Source organism: Lissotriton vulgaris, chromosome 11 (genome assembly GCF_964263255.1).
Source record: "Lissotriton vulgaris chromosome 11, aLisVul1.2, whole genome shotgun sequence".
Classification (NCBI taxonomy): domain Eukaryota; kingdom Metazoa; phylum Chordata; class Amphibia; order Caudata; family Salamandridae; genus Lissotriton; species Lissotriton vulgaris.
Window position 1 is genome coordinate 901,105,157 of NC_141699.1, and position 25,196 is coordinate 901,130,352.

General features: G+C 42.9%; 1 protein-coding gene across 1 annotated transcript in view; it reads right to left on the minus strand.

Annotated features, from left to right (window-relative positions):
• Positions 1-25,196, minus strand: part of LOC147683663 (neuropeptide FF receptor 1-like) — a 515,293-nt gene that overhangs the window by 51,469 nt on the left and 438,628 nt on the right. Inside the window, exon 2 of the mRNA XM_086944885.1 lies at positions 2,229-2,328. Within this exon, the coding sequence (XP_086801011.1) occupies positions 2,229-2,328 (100 nt within the window). The remainder of the gene's footprint in view (positions 1-2,228; positions 2,329-25,196) is intronic.

Here is a 25,196-nt window from a genome sequence, read left to right on the forward strand (position 1 = left end):
AGAATTTACGTATTTTGAAGAAACTAAGTGCTAGATGAGGAAAATAGGATTTACCGATTCTAAAATACCGAATTTTACCGATTCGGTATTTTAGAATCAATAAATCCTATGTAGGTAATAATTCGGTAAAAATTACTGAATCGTTAAGATTTGGTAATTACCCAATCTGTAATTACCGATTCGGTAATTGCCATTCATTCCTATGGGCCTGGAGGCCCATAGGAATGAATGTCAATTACAGAATCGGTAATTACCGATTCGGTAAAATAGGGAAAGAGTCAAGGGTGGCAGGGTGTCACTTTGACACCCTGTTGCACCCCTGAATAGTGCTTGTGTGCACATGTGGCATAGTTGGTGGTAAATAACGAATCCTGTAAGCACAGAAGCACTCTTCAAAGTGCTTCTTACATTTCATTTACCGATTCGGTAAATACCGAATTGGTAATAGATGATTTGGTAAATACCGAATACCGATTCGGTTCTTACCGAATCAGTAAATTTGCCACCTACATAGGAAAAGCCTATTACTGGTCGGTAATGACCGGTAATGGCCTTCCTACATCTGGCCCTTAGTGATGTGGACTCTGTCTTTGGAAAAGAATATGGGAATTGGGACAGTTTATTCTCATGTCCTATAAATTGATGAATGATCATTGTTCTGATTAAGAAAGGACTATAACTTAGACAGAAACATAGTCTCTATTTGTCTTGATAAACACATAACGGTGTGCTAAATATATATTTTTCACTTCTTTGAAAGGAAGTGTGAGATGCAGGAAGAGGACTGTTAACAGTGTATTGAATCGAATTGCTTTATACAAAGTGGAAGTAGAAGAGTACCTGAGGAATACCTCATTGAAGAGCAACGCACTCCATAGTCAGACTGAAACCCATAAATTACAATATCTAAAGAGTGACAAGAAACAACTTTGTAATCAGTGGGACAGTGAAAGACATTCAAAATAAACTCCCATAAGTAAAGAGACTATAGTCCCAACCACCTCTAGCAAATTGAAAAATAGTATTAATAATACTGGTGTCATTAGAATACGAAGGCCAGTTAGCTGAGAACATAAAAAAAGCTGTTTCTTAAAATGCAATATTGATCTGAGGGATCACAGTCTTGGAATGTGGTGGGCGCGCTGAAAGAGATGGTGTTTATTGTCTTAAATGGTATTTGATAATGAAACATTTATTGAAACTACGATTTTACAGGGTCTTAATATACATGGCATTGAATATTGCTTAATGATGTTGATAATGTGTTCATACAAAAAATATTTGAGTATAATGGAAAAGGATTGCATAATTGTACACTGCTGTTTCAATTAGACCCTGATGACAGATATTGATTAGTATTCCTACTGATTTATAGTCGACTGGGGAATTCAGGTACAGTTGTGATTGGTTATTACCCATCCCAAATGACCCTTAAGGCCTAAAGCAGATGCCAATGCATTTTATTGAATGTAGGGGTGGGCACGAATATTACAGAGAATTGATGAGCATTCCTGCATGGCTCAGAATGGCGGGCTATAACACGACATGAGTTTCAGAGGAGATGGGAATTACTTATATTTTAGGCCTGTGGAGATAGTGATGTGCTTAAAGTAAAGATGAATGGAATTAAAGGGTTGGGCTCATGCAGGCTGTAGGACTGGAAATATTGGTGAAGAGATAGATTGGGAAATAGGAAGCTGATTGCTCTAAAAGTGTGTTTGGCTAAATTGCAAAACCAGGATGTATCCTGAGGCATTGTTAATCTTGATACAAGTTCCCACAATGTGCATTGGGCATTGACATTTCCCCATACAAACGTCTGAATCATTGAAACACTTGCATTGCAGTTTGGGTACATGTTTACCTGAGAGGCTCGTTTGGGTAAAAGGCATTGAACCCAGATTCAGAAACATTATTCCAAATTATCAGAAATGAAGAAGATTCATTACAATGCATCACTGTAAACTAAGGACGATAAACAGTGGTTCATGATCGGACGATCCATGCCAGATTTTCAGGATATTCACATGTGCATAATTAATCTAAATGGAAATTATCTCTACAGACAATGGTTACTCTGAAAACCAGGCATGGATCCTACCCTTTGGGACCAAAGGTGCACTCTCGTGTATTAACACATTGCATTTCACTCAATTCTGGGTGCTCAGGGTTGAATATAGACATTTTAATAGTGTTGTTAAACAGACACACACTACCCCCCTTCGTACCTGTCCACAGCAATTGCAACCAGCGTGAAAACAGAGGCAGACACCGACATCCCTTGCACAAGTCCACTCATTTTACACACTGCGTTGCTGAAGGGCCAACCTAGTAGAATAATGGAGAAAACAAATGATTAGAAGAGAGCAAAAAGGGGGTTGCACTTAAAACTATCTAACATTACTCATGTATTAAAGGATCATCTAGTAAATCACCAAATTGGTACACCTTTGGACAGTCTTTAGTGCAAGATCCTTACACGTTTTTCTATGATTTTGTACATAAACTACCTCAACTGTTTGTCTTATTTTTAGTTCAAGTGATGAGTCTTTGAGTCTTTTTTATTTATGGAGATGTTTATCACAATCTTTAAATACAGCTCGAGGCATTGAGATTGTCAGCATAAAGTTAACAGGGAGATTGTAAAAGCTGCAAACTGGTTTCTTCCACAAATTGTTCATTTTTTGCATGACTTTGACTAAATCCGTAAATGTGTGAAAAAACACATGGCTGGAGAAAACTTCCACTAAAGGTAGGTGTGCTGGAGAAGATAATCAGCAAAAACAAATCATACATTTGGAAAACTGTCTCTTAAAAATATTTTGCAAAGATGTATGCTCCCAAAATGTTTTTTTGTAAAACCTCTCCAAAGGTGAGAAACCTTAATCACTAAATCACCTTAATTATCACACCATTAGAGTCTTACTGTGTTACACAACCAATAGGGTCATATTGTGCGATGGGCAAAAGAAAAATAACTACTACTCACTTACCACTTTTTCCAGTCCTGTGTTAAATGACTGCAGATTTTGAAGGAGGAAATACTGCAGAATTAGAGTGCCCCTTGCAGGCAGGTGCGCAGTGAGTGACTGCACCCACCTGCAAGGGAATGTCTGGGGGGTCCATGGGACGCGTCCCCCCTCCAGAGGGCTGCCATCGGGGGGGGGGGGGGCTGACTGACAATGCACCACCTTCGAGGTGGTGCATTGTTAGTGCGCCTCCTGAAAGCATCTGTGACTCTGTGCCCGCCTATGGTAGCAGGGTACGCTTCATTGCAGTGCAGGACAGTGCATCCTCCTCCCTTCCAATTCTCTTTCATACATATTTATTATGTCTAGAAAGGGACCCTTCCTCTTTAGACTTAATTATATCTCTCTTATGTCTATGAGGGGGAGACCCAGGTCAGCTGATGCTATCCCAGTTCATCTCATATCAAGAACACATTCGAAGACAATTATGTCATAGAGGTAATAGAAAGACTGGTATGCCTGTAAAACATGTATTCTCAAGGCAAACAAGATATTCCTTTATTATGTTTATGGATGGAGGACGACTAGAGCAGCTGAGCTGACATTGGCCTGGTTCTTCTCCAGCCATACACATAATAGAAAACTATTATGCCTGAGGAAATTATTGCTTTAAATAAATCACATTCTAGCATACAGTTCTGTCCTACACCGCAGGACATTAAAAAATGAAAGACAATCACGTTCTCTATTTTTAGGGCCTCTTCTTCCTGTAGGGCATCAAAAGGGGAAAAAAAGATTAACACAAAAATACTCCTTAAACCACAAGTTCATGTTGGCATGTTGGACACCTTGTGAACCATGAAATGTTTGGAAGTTTAAGCATGCACCGATTGAAGACAAGTGCATACAGTGTGTTTTATCTCTGACATAAACCATTTCGACTGAGACATTCTGTGAAGCACAGTTTCATTCATGGGATTTGGGCGTGATTACAACGTAGGCCATGATTGCATAGTATACCACAAGAACAGTTGAGTCAGCATGACAGTTTAAAGCCATTTTAGGCTCCGAACAACAACAGTAAAATGTTTTTATTCAATGTTCACTTACATTTAAGAAATTGAACTAAAAGAATGTTAATTCATTCCATACTACCTATCTGACCTTTGCTTGTACCAGTTTAAAGATGAAGCAATGACTGCTTTGAGCATGTAATGAGCAACACCCAAGAATACAGACAGCAAATGTCTTATTCATATAGTGCAGATAACTCTGCAGTAACAGATCAATGCAGAGCGAATTTGAACTGGGAGCTGGAACCTAAATAAATTCCATCGCTTAGGCGTCTCCCACTACCATTATTTCCATCTTATATCTTGCTGCCGATTGTGCTCCATGGAACGTGGGATCAAAATTCTATGTCACTTAAGGTTTGACAACTATGGGCCCAATTCACAAAGCTAAACTTACACCTGAAATTCAAGTTTAGACCTGAAGTCTAAGGGCCCCATTCACAAAGGTAAACGTACACCTGAAATCTAAGTTCAGACTAGAAGTGAAAATTTAGACCTGACATTTAGGGGCCCAACTCACAAGAGTAAACTTAGACCTGAAGTCTAAGTTTACCTTTGGGAATTGGCCCTTAGACTTCAGGTCTAAGTTTACCTTTGTGAATCAGACCCTATTTGGCACATGCATCAATATAGCATTTTGCGATTCCTTAATTGCGAAAAATAAGGAATCGCAATTAAGGAATTGCAAACTGCAATGCATGAAGAAATCGCTATAAAAATAGCGATTTCTTAAAATTCCTTAATTGCGATTCTCTAATTGAGAATCGCAATTAAGGAATACCTCCCCATCCATTCCTATGGGCCTAGAGGCCCATAGGAATGAATAGAAAGACATTCTTAATTTGAAATTCACCATTAGAAATTCGCAAATAAAGAATGCAATTTCAAGGGTGCAGGGGTGTCCAAAGGACACCCTGTTGCACCCCAGAAATCTGCTTAGAAGTACATTTTGCACACTCACATGCCCCAAGGGCATGTGTGTGTGTAAAATGGAACTTTGAAAAATGCACTTTAGTGCATTTTTCAAAGTTTTCGAAAAATTACCATGAAGGTCAACTTCATGGTAATTTGCTCCCCTTATTTTCGAATTCGCAAATTTTTAGAGTTTGATGCATTGCATTTAAGGAATCTCAATTTGAGATTCCTTAAATGCAATCGCAATTTTGCGATTCCTTAAATTGCAAAAATTACAAAAATGTTAATGCATCCCAAAAATGGGAATTGCATTCACAAACGGCCTAATTTTGCAATTCGCACCATTTGCGAATGCAATTTCCTTTGATGCATATGCCCCTATGTTCCTATACTATCTTTTGCTGCAAATACATTCTATCATTCTACACCCGTCTTGGAGCTGGTATTCCCAGGTTTCTCTGTTATTCCTCATTCAGTGGTAAATAACATACAATTCCCAGATTTGGATGCAGGTTAACATCCTGAATCACACTTTCAGACCCTCTGGAATTTCCACGCCTAAATACATAGGACCGCATAATTGGAGCCTATGTGCAACAATCAGAGACAGACAAAAAAGCTAGCCAAGGACAGTGCAAAGCAATCACATAATACTCATGTTGATTGAACGTAATAGAAAGCTATAGTAGTATAAAGGAAGGAAGGATCAGAGCCTTCTGGTGTAAGCGTAAGTGAAAAATTGATGTGTCATTAATAAGGTGAAGCAAGTGGAGGGATGCAAGAAGAATGTGAATAACTGTCTGAGGAAGGTGCTTTGAGGAAAGCGTAGATTCCGCTGTTAGATGGAAGGAGGGTGTCAGGCAGAATTGATGTCTAAGGCGTGATTTTAAACAATGGGAGATGGGACTCGCACAGCCCTGTAGTCCAAAATTGAAATGCTATTCAGTTTGTAGCGTGCTGCAGAGGTTTCGCTGTCTGTTCCTAACAGCGCAGTAAACATGAACAAATACAAAGCAACCTCTGGATAGGGGTTGTCCCTCTGTGCACAGCTGTGAAGAAACAAAATGTTTGCAATCCAATATCATTTTCAATCAAAAGTTCAACCAAAATTCTCCAAAGTTATTTATTGATCATTCTCATCATGATCAATCTTGTTCCATTTTTTTTATTTTTTCACTGTCAAAATCCAGTGTGTTTTCTCAAATGCATTATTCACCACAAATCATTTTCCCAATGCCACTGTATAATCTGAAAAAGAATAATGTAGCGGTGAATATTCAAGTTAGTCCCGGTGCTCTTCGGTGATAGTAAATGAACTCTGATCTACTGATCACCGGTCAGAGGTTGTTTACTATCACCGAAGAGCACTGGGACTAACTTGAATGTTCACTGCTACATTATTCTTTTTCAGATTATACGGCGGCTTACCGTTCACCGCAGTTATCCCCTGACGAAGGGCATAGTTAATGCCCGAAATGCATTGGGAAAATGATACGGAGCCGCGTATGGGGCAGTCAGGAGGCATTCTCTCTCAGACCTCGTAGCGAACCAGCATGAGGACCCCTACATTTCCTAAGGCTCATGAGGCATTGGAATCAATACATAACAGTCAGCTAAATAGCGACAACAATCTAGAATTTGTAGGTACATTGCATAACCTGCACCATATCTCACTTTTTGTAAATTATACGATTTTTAAAGTAGAGAAACGTGAGTAAGGTGGGGATTTGTGTACCCCAGTCCTGAAGAAGGAGTTATGACTCCGAAACATGTTGACACACACACACAGAAGGTAATGCACATTGTCCTGCATACTACACCTCCGTTTCTTTCACCCTTTTAACAGCGCCAGCCCGGGGGCCCATTAAAGTATTTTTTGCTTTCACCCCACGAGCCAGGCACTTTTTAACATCACTCGCCGATAACCTCACCACTCACGCACATAAAACATAAACCCTCACACACACCACACATAGTTGTTTATAAGTGCTCCCGCGTAATCGTAGGTTGCAGCACAACGCATCCCGTAGAGGGGTGTGACGACCCCGATGATGAAGCATGACACCAAGGGGACTTTTGGTGTGTGAGGGGTATTTTAAAAACTCTGGTGATCCCAACCATCGTAGGGAAACCTCCCCATTCTAAAAAGTGGATTCATCTTGTTTATACATATATTAATAAACTACACAAAAAGTGGATTATGAAACGTGTTCTCCAAAACTGAATACAGTATGAAAGTCCATGGTATTTCTAGACTATTGAACGACAAATGAAACTGTCAATCACCTGGTCCTGCTGCACTCATTTGATAGCTGAAAAGCAATTTGTCAATTAGGCTGAACTAGATTGTCCACAAGGATGCACTTTGCTATCATTTGGTGATACAAGAGGGGAATTTGAACGCCAGAAGGCAGCGCATTTCACGGATTGATGGGTGAGAGGAGCAAAGTGCATGGGAATCTTCACATTCTGAGCTCGCCTTCTGTATATATAACCATCACCTTTTAAGCTTCTGTCAGAAGTAAGGCTTTACACACACAACATTGTGCTATTGATTATGTGACCCGAATCGTAGATCAAAAAGTTCAAACATTTAGATAATGGTAGGACAAAGCCGAAATAACGGCTACAATAACAAAAAAAGTTAATAAAGTCATTAAAACAGAAGAGGGAATGGAGCCTGATAGTGAAAGCAAAAAGGCAAATAGTGAAAGTGTGAGCCAACAAGTGGGTGGTGCATGAAAACTCGTGGGAAACATATAATGTCCGGTGGCTCTGTTACTCAACAAACGGTTGACAGTGATATGTTAGATAAAAAGAGACTATTGCTTTTAGTCTGCCTTGTCAATGATAACTCAAATGTGGTAAAAGTGTTACCCAGTCAGGATGTTTTATACATTCTGAATCTTTATATTCTAGTTGGGCCCACCTGTGTCCCCTTCTTGGGACGAAGGTCCACTACCTGCATAGCAGGTATGTCATCCTTGCCATTTTGCAATTATTCACAGTTGTTTCCCTGGATTGTTTATTTTTGGCCGAGATTGTCTGCCCCATAATATATAGATTACTTCTGGGGCATATTTACTAATGTTTCACACAACGCAAGGCAGCAAACAAAGTTGCTGCACTGCGTTGAATGAAATTGAGTTAGCTGAAATGCACCATATCTACTAAGAGAAGGTGCCTTCTGCACCCTTCTAGGACTAGCACACCGAGTGCTACCTTGTGCCATTGCAGACACCCTTGCACCATGCTGCAGGAGTGCCTGCATTATGGGCAGGGCTGTTTTTGTGTATGAAAGGATGCATTTTCTTTTTTGTTGATGCATAGAAAGAGTGAATGACTAGAAGAAAAATGTATTTTCTCCTCTCTACACCATCCTGGGTTGCCAAACGTTTGTAAAATTTGAGTTCGGTCAAATCAATGGGTTGATGCACAAGAACACCCATGCTCCACCCACAGAATGTCTACCAGCTCAATATGTAACGTAAAAAAGTGCAAGCAAATAGCTCCTTGCATGGCTCTATAAATTATTTTACTGAAGCCTTTACGATATCCTTGCTTCACCTTGAGTGGTGCATGGACAACACAAAGGCTTAGTAAATCCGGGCCTTGTGTCTCTTGGCTCACTTCACGTGCATTCTAAGTGGCATAGCTTTAGCTCACCCACTCTGAGCAAGCCCTGGCTGTTTAAAACTGATTATTGTAATCGGGAGCCTTGGTGAACTCATGTGTCCCAAGAGAGTTGATTCAATGTACTCTCTTTTTAAATTTAGTTTAGAGGGCTTTTGCACATACAAACCCACATCCCCTACTTATTCCTGTTCATCCATTGCTTCCATCTGTCTGACATACACATGGTTTCCCACCAGGACACTCTTAGGTTACCTGAATCCCTAAACCTTTGCAGAAAGTTTATCTATTCCATTTTGAGGAGGAACATGTAATCCTTCCAGCCTGCTAGTCTTTACCTTTATGGTTGTTGACATGCAACAAACATCTCTTTTGCATTAGCCTTTAGTCTACTGCCCCACTCAGGGCTCTATTAAGATGGCAGGCGGACGCCTAGCGGTGCTGGGACCGGCCGCCATTGATGCGGCGGTCCCGCACCGGCAATCAGGTTGCATGCACAATGTGGCAGGCACAGCGTGGTTCCTGCCATGTTGTGCATGCAAATGCAGGGAGTACCTAATCCCCCCCATGTGCACCCCCCAACCCCTCAACACCCTGGGGACCCGAAATGTGCCCCCACATTCAGGCACCGCAAGCCTTTCCATGGCGGCAATGCTGCCATAGAAAGGCACATCACCGCCTGCATCTTAATATGGATGGCAGTGTCTTGCAGACACCACCACCATATGAAGCCCCATTTCCAAGAGATCAAGATTTCGGTACGAGAAAAGGTTGCAAAATGGATATGGCTGAAACTGAGAAATGAACAATAGTTGGAGATTGAGGTGGTTTAAGAAATTGTGTTGCTTGTTGAGGGGGTAAAACCCTACTCAAGCGGGAACCACAATCCTTGTCAGGGTGAGACAGCAATAAACCTCAACCCTCTGGTGGCTTGACACAGAGAAGTCAGGCCTTACTTAGAGCCAATGTGTAAAGTATTTTTTGCAGAACTTCAAAAAGCAATAAAGTGAAAACACAATACAAGAAGAATCCCACAACAAATTTGAAAAATAGAGTACATTTTTATAAATCAAGAACAAAATGACAAACATCCAATCAGTAGTACTGGAGAAAAGCAGTTTTAAAGATTTAAGTGAAAACAGCCCGAAAAAGTACAAAGCGAGAACTCTGGATATCTAGTAGCCCGAGACAACGTCACACTTTCAGGCCCATGGCGATAGAGTGCAGGCCAGGTACAGAGACTCAATTGGATCTATTGAACAAGAGTACCTTAAATTCTGGTTGCTAAGAGTTGTGGAGTACTACATTGAATATGCATCATGGAGCCAAGCAGCACAGTGTCCCCACTTCAAAGTGGACGCACCTTCTAGTGCTGTCCACCCCCCTGGGGTGTCAGGCACCCCCTACCTCCGTGTCCTGGCCCAAGCTTGTCTGGGGTCACAATAGACTATTAGCAAACACTTTGTGAGAGTACTCAGGCAGAACCTTTGTGATGTGCAAGTGTGGTAGGTCACAGTTTCACCCACTCAATAACTCAAAGTGGCCCATCCTGCCAACACCTATCTTCCTTTTGTCTCACTGTCTGGGAGCAATATACAAAGACCAACTGCAAGCTATACCTGGTCATGTGACCGAGGATCAGAATGCAGGCACCAAATGGTTAGAAGAAGAAAATGCCAACTTTCTACAAGTGGAATTTTCAGAATTGTGATTAAAAATATAACTTTACCATTAAAAAGGCATTTAATTACAATTCTTTAAACACCAAACTCAACCTATCTATCTTTTCCCAATTTGAAGTTACAGGTTACTAAATATAATAAGGTAAGTACAATGTTATCCAATGAAGGAGGTAGGCCTTGTTGTAGTGAAAAACGAATCATGTCCTGCTTTTAGTATACTCTGCTCCCTGCCCTCTAGGCTGTTCAGGGCCTACTCTAGCAATGACTAACATGTACTCAAATGGAAAATTTGGGCCTGGCAACAGGTTTATTTTGCAAAGCCGAAATGGCAATTTGAAAACGGTACATGCAGGTTGAAATGGCAGGTCTGAGACATGTTTGAAGGTCTATGTAAGTAAGTGGAACAATCAGTGCAGATGGCTCACTAGTGCCATTTAATGTACATGCCCTGGTTCCATGTAGTAACACTTTATTACAGACTTTCAAGTAAATTAAATGTATCAATTGGGTGTAAGCAAGCTCTATTATGTTTAAAGGGGAGAGCACGAGCACCTTAGAACTGGTTTGCAGTGGTAAGGCGCGCGGAGTCCTAAAGGCCAGCAAAAATGGGTTCAGAAAACAGGGGTCTGAAGGCTAAAGGTTTGGGGCTGATCCTGCAGGGAAGGCCAAGTCCAACAGGTGGCATGGATAATTGTAGAGATTGGGTGGGCATTCTGCCATTATGATCACCATCCTTGAATTTCTCTTGGTAATCTAGGCATTAGGATGCAAAACATGGCTCTTCTTGCCACATCGTGAATAATTTAGTCTTGAGGAAGACCCTAGGTCATGATTAGGGGTGGGCGGACATCTCCGTTCCGCCCACGGAATGTGCAGAGATTTTCCCTCCCGGCCTCAGCAAAAAAGGCAGAAATTTGCGGCAAATCTCCGCACATTCAGGGGCGGGACGGAAATTGGCCGCCCGCCCGCCTCTCTCCTCCCGCCTCCCGCTCGCCTCCCGCTCGCCTCCCGCCCGCCTTATTAAATTCAATGTAAAAGCATAAAATTAAACCTATATAAAACTTAAATTACTGTGGCCGCATCCTTGCCTATCGAAGCTTCATCTGCAAACTGTGCATGCGCGGGAGCTTGCGCATGGGCAGTCCTGGCGAGGACTGCGCATGCGCAGGTTCCCGTGCATGCGCAGTTTGCAGATGAAGCCGTGTTGGGGAAGGGTGCGGCCGCAATAAGGTAAGTGTTATTTAAGTTTAATTTTATGCTTTTACATAGAATTTAAAAGGCGGGCGGGAGGCGGGTGGGCGGGCGTTGCGTACTGGAAATATCGCAGAGGCACGGAGATTGGTTCAATCTCCGTGCCTCTCCGCAATAGTCCCTTACGCGACTTCCGCCCACCCCTAGTCATGATATCACTTCTGGAATGGTGTTGAAATTTAGGTCATATGGTATGACTTATATATAACATCTGGCAATGGCATTTGGTGGACTTTCTAAGCTTAATGGTAGCTCTGGAAGAAGTTTTACTTCATTGCTCTATTGTGACCATCCTGGGAGGGCATCATAAAGTCCTCCCTGCCACAATAGTAGCTCTGGCATAAGCAAGCTATGCCCTACATATTGTAATTGTCCTTGGTATTATTGTGGGCATCTCAATCATTACAAAAAACATCCCTACCAAATTTGGCTACAATTTCTTTCTGTTGGTCACATTGGCAACAAATGCACATCCTTAGCATTTGATGGCCACAGCCGGCTTATGACAGCAATCCTCTGCATGGTTATAATCCATGCATGTGAGAATGATTCTGCCCCTGGAGCGAGTAGAACATGTGAGAAGCTAGTACTTGGGAACATAACTCATGGGTTTACTGAAAATTTAAATCTGATGTTTGGGTGCCGAAAAGTTATCGTTCAAAAGGTAGGCACTTTTCCTGACCATAATTAGGTTTTATTTTTCTTTATTGATTTTCACATGTCACACATATCACAGTTATACGTTGCATGTTGGCTATCCACATCGTGGGAAAAGCTATAAGGCTACAAATAACAACATAAAAACCAACCCCTCCCAAGAAACCCTCCCGCCACCCCACCTATATATGTCAGTGCCAGTCCGTTGTGGCTAAGAGGCCTCCTGCACTGGTTCAGTAAGGCGCAGCAGTCTCAAGTATGTAAGGCAGGTAATTTTGTTAAACCTGGAAGATAACAGTGCCAAGAAGGGTCCTCACAGCTTAGAGAATGAGTTGACCTTGTTCATAAATGAAAGGGAGATCCTCTCCATGCCAAGAATGTACCACATGTGATGTAACCATCTTGTGTGTGTAGGCAGGCAGGTGGAGCCCCAGTGTGCAAGAATATTTTGGAGGGCAGCTCCTAGTGCTAATGCAATTTGCCGCCCCATGCGAGATTTAAGGGGAAACATAATGGCATTCACCAAACCCAAAGGAACATACACTGGTAACCAGAGTAAGTCTGTGTCGAAGTGGGTATCAATGTCCTGTAGCACCTGCTTCTAGTAGGATTGCAACCACGGGCAGTCCTACAAAATGTGGGTCACCGTGCCCTGTGATCCGCACCCCCTCCAGGACATGAGATCTTTTGATGCGTTGGATTTTGTGGAGTTAAGCTGGAGTATAATACCAGTACGTTACTATTTTGGTAGCTGTTTTTTCACCAGCTACATTACGCGCAGAGTGTTTGGCCCTATAGTAGATATCCTCCGAGTCGCGCTGAGTGAAGGTGGTATCTAGTCTCCTGGTATTGGAAGTGTTCTGATTCGGGGAGATTCTGTTGACTGCAGAGATCCTTAAAAGAAAGTGGACCCTCCTCATCAAAAAAATGCCCCACTGATCTGCTGCCCTTCCACGTCCATTGTCTGAAGGCCTTCGCATCCATCCCCGGGGAGAATGACAGATTTCCAACAATGGGTGTCAGGGGGGACGGAAAGGTAGTAATAATGCTTTTGGCTGCTATCCTGTCCCAAGCTTTAAGGGGGACTCTCATGATGCACAAGAGATGTAAGTTCTTAGGTCTGGCTGGTTTCATCAAAAAAGGTATGTGCCATTGAGCTTGCCCCGCTAATGCCCTGGCTATAAAAACCCAGTGTTTTTTCCGATTATGGGCATGACCACTCAATTATTGTCTTAAACTGGGTCACCCAGAAGTAATCCTGTAAGTTTGGGATCCCTAGCCCGCCCTCCCCCGGTGGTCTGTAGCTTAAATCTCATCGCATTCTGGCTTGTTTACTGAATCTCGCACCTTGCCTGCTAGTCTGCCTAGCCCCCTGTCCTTTGTGCCCTTTGACTAAGCACTCCTTCTCCCCTTGTTGGGGAAAGATCCAATATTTATACTCTGGAGTCTCAGCGTACCCGCTGAGAGAATCCACTGGGCCAAGGGAGCTACTCACAGCTGAGGTATGGTATGGCACCCCTTGCCAAAGCACTCCCTCGCCCCTTTTTGGGGAAGGATCCAGTATGTAGGCCTTGGAGTCTCAGAGACCACTCTGAGAGAGTCCACTGCGGAAAGGGAGCCTCCCGCAACAGAGATAGGGATATGATACCACTTCCCCTGGGATCACAGCTTAATGGACTTTGGACGTAGCTTTGACTCGTCTACCAGTTTGTGTCCCAGTCGCCCTTCCCCACCTCTTTCCATGCAGTGTCCTTCACCCTTCCCTCCTCTTTCTCACCTTCATTAGCTGTCTACTTCCCCAGCTCCTTCCCCCCTCCCCTGAATCTTTCCCCTTACGTATTTGTGCTTATTGTTTATCTTGACCTTACAAGTAACTATGTTGCCATGCTCTAATAACTGTGTAACCTTTGTAACGATGTAACCTGTAACTATGATCTGCTGCTCATGTAAAGTGCTCTGATACCTCCGGGTTCAGCCAGCGCTATATAAAACCTTTAAAATAAAATAAAGGATTCCATCTCCTGCTGAAGCATGCACAGCGTGCCCTGAGGTTGTTCTAAAGGTAGGGTTTGGAAGATAAATATGATCTTTGGTAATATAGTTATTTTATTAGAAGATATGCAGCTGAGCCATGATAGCGCATATGGGTGACATTGGCTTAGGTCCTCCCTCACCTAACGTAGCAAAGCGGTATAGTTCAGAGACACAGTGTCAGTGATTGATGCTCAGAGTTGTATCCCAAGGAAGGGAATATCCTCATTGGCCTACTGAATGGGGAGTGCATTCTTTAACGAGCTCAGGGTGGAGGGTTTTAAGGTAATGTTAATGGCCAGACATTTGTGTACAGTTACTTAGTAGCCTGCGGCTCGAGAGAAGATCTCGAGCTCCAACAAGACAACTGGGACTGACGGCGTGGGGTTTTCCAACGACACAATTACGTTGTCCACGTACAGGCTGATTGTGTGTATGTCCCTCCCAAAATGGATGCCAGAGACAAGCGAGTTTTCTCTAATATGTTGAGCTGTTGGCTCCATGTATAGGGTGAAAAGTAAAGGGGAGAGGGGACAGCCCTGCCGGGTCCCTCTTTGTATGGGGAAAGAGGAGGAAGTATACCCATTCACCCAGACCATGGCCATTAGGCTGGTACAACTACTAAAAACCCACTCAATGAACCTCTCCGGAAGACGGTAGGCAGACAAAATATCGACATACAATAATGTTGATGTTTAAATATCGAAGGGACAAAATATAGAAGGTCGATGGTAAGTAATATCGATTTTGTTAATATCGATGTTGGTAATATCGATGTTACTAATATCGATGTTAGTAATATCGATGTTACTAATATCCACTTTTATATGATTTTTATGTATATTATTATGTATTTAATATGTATTTTTTATGTAACATAAGTAAATGTTGTATTTTAGTACCGTAGCGGGTTGTGGGTTTATAGGGGAATAGGGTGGGAAGTAATTTACTTATACTAACTTAAATATTAATTTTTAGGAATTATAAATATATTTTAATGAATTGGTAATTCATTTTTAATAATTGGTTGGACTAGTAATTTTTACCCCTAAGCTATCCAACACTTTCCCTACTGTTGCTCTCTCTGGAGTGGGAATAATGATTTTTACCCCTACGCTATGCAACTCTTTCCCTACTGTTGCATTCTCTGGAGTTGGAATAGTAATTTGTACCCCTACGCTATCCAACACTTTCCCTACTGTTGCACTCTCTGGAGTGGGAATAGTAAATTTACCCCTACGCTATCCAACACTTTCCCTACTGTTGCCTCTCCTATTCCAGGACCTGGCAGCATCGACTCTTCAAAAGCAGAGGGAGTTCTGCACCATCACCACGCACCTACGAGAAGGTAAAAAACTGCACTCATGAGGGCACACAATTCGGTTGATCTTCTGAGTCGACAGGAAGATTCAACAGGTCCACTCAGTCAAGGACGCTCACCAACTACTGAATATCCTGGAAGAAACAGCAGAAGACCTGTCATCGCCTGAGCGGCCGGGAAAGAGTACTAGAATAGGTGGGTGGAGAGTGGCAGGAGCAAACCCCCTGAAGTCACGGCCCAACCTTGAAACAATAGTGAAAGAGAGACAGGCTGTCCTCTCGTCGCTGGAAGAAGGCTCCAAAAGCCCAGCATGAGCAAGCAGGGAGCAGAGCTGGAGTGCTCTCAAATCGAGGCTCATGTACTTACCTTGGTGCTCACATCACTAGGTATATAGCTGGGACCCAGGAGTAGCCGAGGGGACTGCACCAGACCTCTCCCACCTCCACCCATTGGGAGCGTATTACCAGGACTATCATGTTTCATTTTGTGTTCTTTTGTTATTATTTTTTATTTGTTGGGGTGGTTACTTTGGGCAGGGTCCTCCTCTTGACGCTGCCGCAACATTATCATCACCACACCAAGACCAAGTGATCAGCCGACACACTAGGCTAAGCCACTCCAAACCCTCAACCTTGCAATGCAGCCCTATAGCTACCTCTAAGGTCGCCTTGATGTCCCACCATCTTAAGAACTTAAAAGGGCTGAATAACCCTGTCAAACGCCGGGCCATACTGTCGTACCTGGAATACTCTGACACACACATCTGCCTGCTCTAGGAGACTCATCTTCAGGCGAGAGACACTCATAGAATGCACTCATGCGTCTTCCCACAGCAGTTTTTTTCGTCTCCCCAACCAAAAAAGCAGGAGTGGCCATCCTCATATCAAGGAAGTGTCCCGGGAAGATAGGACCTAAACAAGCTGAACTGAAGGGGCGGTTGTTAGCCTACTCTTTTTTCGTGGGCTCACAATCACTTCCCATTGGGTCTGTATACGCCCCCAATGAGGGACAGGAAGAATACTTATCAAAAGTAGTGCAACAAGTGAGCACCTTCCAGGACAGGATGATTCTCCTGGGGGGATATTTAAACATTGTTTTTGACAGCGCCCTAGACAGATCAGACCAGAGGCAAGGGCAGACAGGGGCTCTATCGAAAGCGGGTAAGCAGATGGTTGCTGTGGCAGGGCTCCTAGATATGTGGAGGGAGAGACACCCTACAGAAAGAGAATATTCCTTTTACTCACACTCTTATAAAACAAATGCAAGAATTGATTATTTCCTAAGCACAACGGGTTTGACTCTCTACATTCAGCAAATCGATAGCCAACCATGATCCTTGTTGGATCACCCTGTGATTACCCTTACACTCTCACTACCGCCCGGACTTCTCTCCCCGCACATGGCACTTGCCAGACACATTGCTGTATAGCAAAGGACACACAATTGATGGACGGAATACAAAACAAATCAAAACATTCACCCCCAGTCAAGAGATCTGGGTTAAATCCATCATTCTTTTGCTCACCATGCCACCCCAGTTTAGACCTGGCCATATGCAAATCAGTCTTGACCCTGTGCCTCATGGGAACAGTCCTGCCCGAACTGCCAAGCCAGGTCCTCCATGGAACGGAAACAAGCATCCTAGGACCGGTTTCGGGGTTTCACCCCTCTTCAGCCAGGATAGCTTGATTCCAGTGGCACAGTGAGCCCAGGACCCACTCCTGGGAATACCTGGCGCACGTAGGGCGAGAAAGCAAAAGACAGTTGAGTATAGTGAAATCCAATCCTTTACACCAAAGGAGGTGGAGAGGGTAATTTCTTCTTTAGTACCCCACAAAGCATCGGGTCCGGATGGGGTACCCGGGGATTTGTTTCGTTTAAATTTGACTGAATGGGGACTACTCATCTCTTCATTGCTCAATGCCTCCTATTGTGGTGCAGTCCTTCCTGATTCATGGATGGGTGCTGAGGTCGTTCCTATCTTTAAGAAGGGGGATAGGGACGACCCAGCAAATTATAGGCCTATAAGCCTAATTGACTCGTCCCAGAAGGTGGCAGGGAAGGTGGTTCTGGGGAGAGTACTCCAGTGGATGGAGGATAATAAAATTCTTTCAGACCTGCAGGCTGGGTTTAGGTCGGGTACTGGGACCATCGAGCAAACCTTCAAACTGATGCTCCTGTATTGGAAAGTGGTCATCTTGGGTAAAGGCAGCTTATATCTCGCCTTTATTGATCTACGGACGGCGTTCAATCTTGTCCCCCGGAGCCACTTGTGGAAGGTTCTGCTCGATTTGGGAATGCCCATTTATCTTTTATCTTTGGTGATCAAGCTCCATTCGGGGAACTTTGCCCGGGTGAGGTGGGGTAAGCAGGGTGTGAGAAGACAGCTAAAATACTGGTAAATAGGGGTGTCCGCCAGGGATGTGTGCTCGCAGCCACTCTGTTCTCGTTGTACGTGAACGGAGTGGTGGAACATCTTCTGGAAAATCCGTCCGACTCACCATCCCTGGCGGGCAGGAGAGTTCTCACCCTACTCTTTGCCAATGACACCCTGCTCATTTCTAAGTCGCCTATGGGATTACAAATTCTCCTCGACAACTTTCAACTCTTTTGCGAGAAAAGGGGCCTTCAAATTAATACAGATAAAACCAAATATTTGATCCTCAATCCTCCAAAAAAGCCTGGGAAACCACCATTATTAAATCGGGTACACTTGCAAAGGGTCAAAGAATTTGATTATTTGGACATTCGTTTGTCCGACACCATGAGGTGGTCAACACACCTCCCAAAGATGTTGTTGAGCCATAAAAGGGTGGTAGGGGCTCTTCTTAAAGAGCAGCGCTCATCTTCCTTTAAACCTATAGCTCCTGTATTGGATATTTATTCAGCCAGAGGGGTTAGTGGGGCCCAGTACGGCGCTGAGCTATGGGGTTTGGAGAATGTTGACCAGTTAGCATGCTCAAAGTCCACATTTTTGAAAGATTTACTTTCCCTCCCTTTCTGTACCCCAACCTTACCACTATTTTTGGATTTGGGATGTCGCCCCATCAAGGACCAGGCAAGGCTGCTCCCTCTGCTTCTCTGGGCTCACCTCTGGAGAGTCCCAGAACTTTCTAGTTATGCAGATGGTCTCAGGGAGATATTAGAACTGCCTGGATGGTCAAAGATTGTGTGGCTGCGGGATGTAAAATTACTGCTTGGGGAGTTAGGGCTTTGAGAGTCATGGTATTCTAGGACTGCCCCGCCCAAATCTACCCTGAAGAGGATTTATTGGGACTGGTTGTCGGGGAAGAGAATCTCGAACCCCGATCTTTGTAGATCCTCAAGGGACTTTATCTTGGTAAAGGATGTGTTTTCTCGGGAACCCTATCTCGATGTAATATTAAAATCTAAAGAAAGGGCCCTGTTTATTAAATTTAGATTGGGTATTTTACCAGTGAGAGAATTGACATCGACCTGGAAAATCCCGGTGCAAACCATTTCCACTTGTGCCTTTTGCCCCCAGAGGACTGAGTCGGTTCCTCATTTACTTTTCGAATGTCCAGCTTATAAAGCCCCTAGAACTAGATGGCTAAAGCCTATTTGCAGGGGTTTGGGTACGATGCATTGTATGGTAGCCCTGAGAATTTTAAAGCACGACACTAGGCCCTTATTTGTGTGTGGCATTGCCAAATTTTTAAGTTGGGCCTGGGTGATCAGATCAAGAAGGCTTAAATTAATTATTTAATCTGAGTTATTAATTGCGTCTGTTTTAGCCAATTTATAAATGTTATCTTTTTTATGGAAATCTTAAAGAATGTACTGTTTTGAATCTTTTTATATGTATGTACTGCTTTTTAAGATTTTGATTATCGAAATAAAGCCCTTTTGACTGACTGGCAAAAGAAATAGAATTGATGGACAGAATGCAGAACAAATCAAAACATTCACCCCCAGTCAAGAGTTCTGGGTTAAATCCATCATTCTTTTGCTCACCATGCCACCCCCGTTGAGACCTGGTCAAATGTGAATCAGTCTTAACCCTGTGCCTCATGGGAACAGTCCAGCTCGAACTGCCAATCCAGGTCCTCCCTGGACCAGAAAGAAGCATAATAGGGCCATTTTCGGGGTTTCACCCCTCTTCAGCCAGGATAGCATGATTACAATGGGACAGTGAGCCCTGGACCCACGTTTGGGCATACCTGGCGCACTAAGGGTGAGAAAGCAAAAGACACACAATTGATGGACAGAATGCCGAACAAATCAAAACATTCACCCCAGTCAAGAGATCTGGGTAAAATCCATCATTCTTTTGCTCACCATGCCACCCCAGTTTAGACCTGTCCATATGCAAATCAGTCTTGACCCTGTGCCTCATGGGTACAGTCTAGCCCGAACTGCCAAGCCAGGTCCTCCCTGGACCGGAAACAAGCATCCTAGGACCGGTTTCTGGGTTTCTCCCCTTTTCAGCCAGGATAGCTTGATTCCAATTGTCACAGTGAACCCAGGACCCACGTCTGGGCATACCTGGCGCACTTAGGGCGAGAAAGCAAAAGACACACAATTGATGGACGGAATGCAGAACAAATGAAAACATTCACCCCCGTCAAGAGATCTGGGTTAAATCCATCATTATTTTGCTCACCATGCCACCCCACTCTAGACCTGGCCATATGCAAATCAGTCTTGACCCTGTACCTCATGGGAAAAGTCCAGCCCGAACTGCCAAGCCAGGTCCTCCCTGGACCGGTAGGTTTTGTGCCTGGACGTCAATGTGCTGATAAAACCAAATGGAACACTTGATTCTGTCTATGGATGCCGACAACGTGTTCGACAGAGTGAACTGGAGGTACCTGGAAGCAACGCTGCAGCACTTTGGTCGCCTGGGAATGTCTGACAAAATGATGATAACACAAAATATCGACCTACAAAGATATCACAACTAAAATTTTGAGTACAAAAATATCGACATCCTATCTACAACAAGGTAAGTACAAAAATATCGAAAAAAAACATATTGATGTCAAAAATATCGAAATAACAAATATATATATTTTTTTAAAATAAAAAAAATGTAAAATAAATTAAATAATACCTATAAATGTAATAAACATAGTTAAAAATATGTTATAATATTTACAATTAATAACTATACATAATTTAATTTAAAAAAATTTAAAAATATACATATAATACATAATATATACTTCCTTAATAATAACTTTTAAAAATTATTTTAATAACTTAGAAATAAATAAAAATATTATAAATTACAAATACATTTTTACACTCACAGCTGAGGTATGGTATGGCACCCCTTGCCAAAGCACTCCCTCGCCCCTTTTTGGGGAAGGATCCAGTATGTAGGCCTTGGAGTCTCAGAGACCACTCTGAGAGAGTCCACTGCGGAAAGGGAGCCTCCCGCAACAGAGATAGGGATATGATACCACTTCCCCTGGGATCACAGCTTAATGGACTTTGGACGTTGCTTTGACTCGTCTACCAGTTTGTGTCCCAGTCGCCCTTCCCCACCTCTTTCCATGCAGTGCCCTTCACCCTTCCCTCCTCTTTCTCACCTTCATTAGCTGTCTACTTCCCCAGCTCCTTCCCCCCTCCCCTGAATCTTTCCCCTTACGTATTTGTGCTTATTGTTTATCTTGACCTTACAAGTAACTATGTTGCCATGCTCTAATAACTGTGTAACCTTTGTAACGATGTAACCTGTAACTATGATCTGCTGCTCATGTAAAGCGCTCTGATACCTCCGGGTTCAGCCAGCGCTATATAAAACCTTTAAAATAAAATAAAGGATTCCATCTCCTGCTGAAGCATGCACAGCGTGCCCTGAGGTTGTTCTAAAGGTAGGGTTTGGAAGATAAATATGATCTTTGGTAATATAGTTATTTTATTAGAAGATATGCAGCTGAGCCATGATAGCGCATATGGGTGACATTGGCTTAGGTCCTCCCTCACCTAACGTAGCAAAGCGGTATAGTTCAGAGACACAGTGTCAGTGATTGATGCTCAGAGTTGTATCCCAAGGAAGGGAATATCCTCATTGGCCTACTGAATGGGGAGTGCATTCTTTAACGAGCTCAGGGTGGAGGGTTTTAAGGTAATGTTAATGGCCAGACATTTGTGTACAGTTACTTAGTAGCCTGCGGCTCGAGAGAAGATCTCGAGCTCCAACAAGACAACTGGGACTGACGGCGTGGGGTTTTCCAACGACACAATTACGTTGTCCACGTACAGGCTGATTGTGTGTATGTCCCTCCCAAAATGGATGCCAGAGACAAGCGAGCTTTCTCTAATATGTTGAGCTGTTGGCTCCATGTATAGGGTGAAAAGTAAAGGGGAGAGGGGACAGCCCTGCCGGGTCCCTCTTTGTATGGGGAAAGAGGAGGAAGTATACCCATTCACCCAGACCATGGCCATTAGGCTGGTACAACTGCTAAAAACCCACTCAATGAACCTCTCCGAAGACGGTAGGCAGACAAAATATCGACATACAATAATGTTGATGTTTAAATATCGAAGGGACAAAATATAGAAGGTCGATGGTAAGTAATATCGATTTTGTTAATATCGATGTTAGTAATATCGATGTTACTAATATCGATGTTAGTAATATCGATATTACTAATATCAACTTTTATATGATTTTTATGTATATTATTATGTATTTAATATGTATTTTTTATGTAATATAAGTAAATGTTGTATTTTAGTACCGTAGCGGGTTGTGGGTTTATAGGGGAATAGGGTGGGAAGTAATTTAATTATACTAACTTAAATATTAATTTTTAGGAATTATAAATATATTTTAATGAATTGGTAATTCATTTTTAATAATTGGTTGGACTAGTAATTTTTACCCCTAAGCTATCCAACACTTTCCCTACTGCTGCTCTCTCTGGAGTGGGAATAATAATTTTTACCCCTACGCTATGCAACTCTTTCCCTACTGTTGCATTCTCTGGAGTTGGAATAGTAATTTGTACCCCTACGCTATCCAACACTTTCCCTACTGTTGCACTCTCTGGAGTGGGAATAGTAAATTTACCCCTACGCTATCCAACACTTTCCCTACTGTTGCACTCTCTGGAGTTGGAATAGTAATTTTTACCCCTACGCTATCCAATATTTACTTACTTGTTTAATCTGTTCTACATTTTTATTAATTTTTTATTTAAATTATTATTTTATGTGTAAAAATGTATTTGTAATTTATAATATTTTTATTTATTTATAAGTTATTAAAATAATTTTCAAAAGTTAATATTAAGGAAGTATATATTATGTATTATATGTATATGTTTAATTATTTTTTAATTAAATTATGTATAGTTATTAATTGTAAATATTATAACATATTTTTAACTATGTTTATTACATTTATAGGTATTATTTAATTTATTTTACATTTTTTTTATTTAAAAAATATATATATATTTGTTATTTCGATATTTTTGACATCAATATGTTTTTTTTCGATATTTTTGTACTTACCTTGTTGTAGATAGGATGTCGATATTTTTGTACTCAAAATTTTAGTTGTGATATCTTTGTAGGTCGATATTTTGTATTATCATCATTTTGTCGGACACTCCCAGGTGACCAAAGTGCTGCAGCGTTGCTTCCAGGTACCTCCAGTTCACTCTGTCGAACACGTTGTCGGCATCCATGGACAGAATCAAGTGTTCCATTTGGTGTTATCAGCACATTGGCGTCCAGGCACAAAACCTACCGGTCCAGGGAGGGCCTGGCTTGGCAGTTCGGGCTGCACTTTTCCCATGAGGTACAGGGTCAAGACTGATTTGCATATGGCCAGGTCTAGACTGGGGTGGCATGGTGAGCAAAATAATGATGGATTTAACCCAGATCTCTTGACGGGGGGTGAATGTTTTCATTTGTTCTGAATTCCGTCCATCAATTGTGTGTCTTTTGCTTTCTCGCCCTAAATGCGCCAGGTATGCCCAGACATGGGTCCTGGGTTCACTGTGACAACTGGAATCAAGCTATCCTGGCTGAAAATGGGAGAAACCCTGAAACCGGTCCTAGGATGCTTGTTTCCGGTCCAGGGAGGACCTGGCTTGGCAGTTCGGGCTAGACTGCACCACAATAGGAAGCATTGAGCAATGAAGAGATGAGTAGTCCCCATTCAGTCAAATTTAAACAAAACAAATCCCCGGGTACCCCATCCGGACCCGATGCTTTGTGGGGTACTAAAGAAGAAATTACCCTCTCCACCTCCTTTGGTGTAAAGGATTGGATTTCACTAAACTCAACTGTCTTTTGCTTTCTCGCCCTACGTGCGCCAGGTATTCCCAGACGTGGGTCCTGGGCTCACTGTGCCACTGGAATCAAGCTATCCTGGCTGAAGAGGGGTGAAACCCCAAAACCGGTCCTAGGATGCTTGTTTCCGGTCCATGGAGGACCTGGCTTGGCAGTTCGGGCAGGACTGTTCCCATGAGGCACAGGGTCAAGACTGATTTGCATATGGCCTGGTCTAAACTGGGGTGGCATGGTGAGCAAAAGAATGATGGATTTAACCCAGATCTCTTGACTGGGGGTGAATGTTTTGATTTGTTTTGTATTCCGTCCATCAATTCTGTGTCCTTTGCTATACAGCAACGTGTCTGGCAAGTGCCATGTGCGGGGAGAGAAGTCCGGGCGGTAGTGAGAGTGTAAGGGTAATCACAGGGTGATCCAACAAGGATCATGGTTGGCTATCGATTTGCTGTATGTAGAGAGTCAAACCCGTTGTGCTTAGGAAATAATCAATTCTTGCATTTGTTTTATAAGAGTGTGAGTAAAAGGAATATTCTCTTTCTGTAGGGTGTCTCTCCCTCCACATATCTAGGAGCCCTGCCACAGCAACCATCTGCTTACCCGCTTTCGATAGAGCCCCTGTCTGCCCTTGCCTCTGGTCTGATCTGTCTAGGGCGCTGTCAAAAACAATGTTTAAATATCCCCCCAGGAGAATCCTGTCCTGGAAGGTGCTCACTTGTTGCACTACTTTTGATAAGTATTCTTCCTGTCCCTCATTGGGGGCGTATACAGACCCAATGGGAAGTGATTGTGAGCCCACGAAAAAAGAGTAGGCTAAAAACCGCCCCTTCAGTTCAGCTTGTTTAGGTCCTATCTTCCCGGGACACTTCCTTGATATGAGGATGGCCACTCCTGCTTTTTTGGTTGGGGAGACAAAAAAAACTGCTGTGGGAAGACGCATGAGTGCATTCTATTTGTGTCTCTCGCCTGAAGATGAGTCTCCTAGAGCAGGCAGATGTGTGTGTCAGAGTATTCCAGGTACGACAGTATGGCCCGGTGTTTGACAGGGTTATTCAGCCCTTTTAAGTTCTTAAGATGGTGGGACATCAAGGCGACCTTAGAGGTAGCTATGGGGCTGCATTGCAAGGTTGAGGGTTTGGAGTGGCTTAGCCTAGTGTGTCGGCTGATCACTTGGTCTTGGTGTGGTGATGATAATGTTGCGGCAGCGTCAAGAGGAGGACCCTGCCCAAAGTAACCACCCCAACAAATAAAAAATAATAACAAAAGAACACAAAATGGAACATGATAGTCCTGGTAATACGTTCCCAATGGGTGGAGGTGGGAGAGGTCTGGTGCAGTCCCCTCGGCTACTCCCAGGTCCCAGCTATATACCTAGTGATGTGAGCACCAAAGT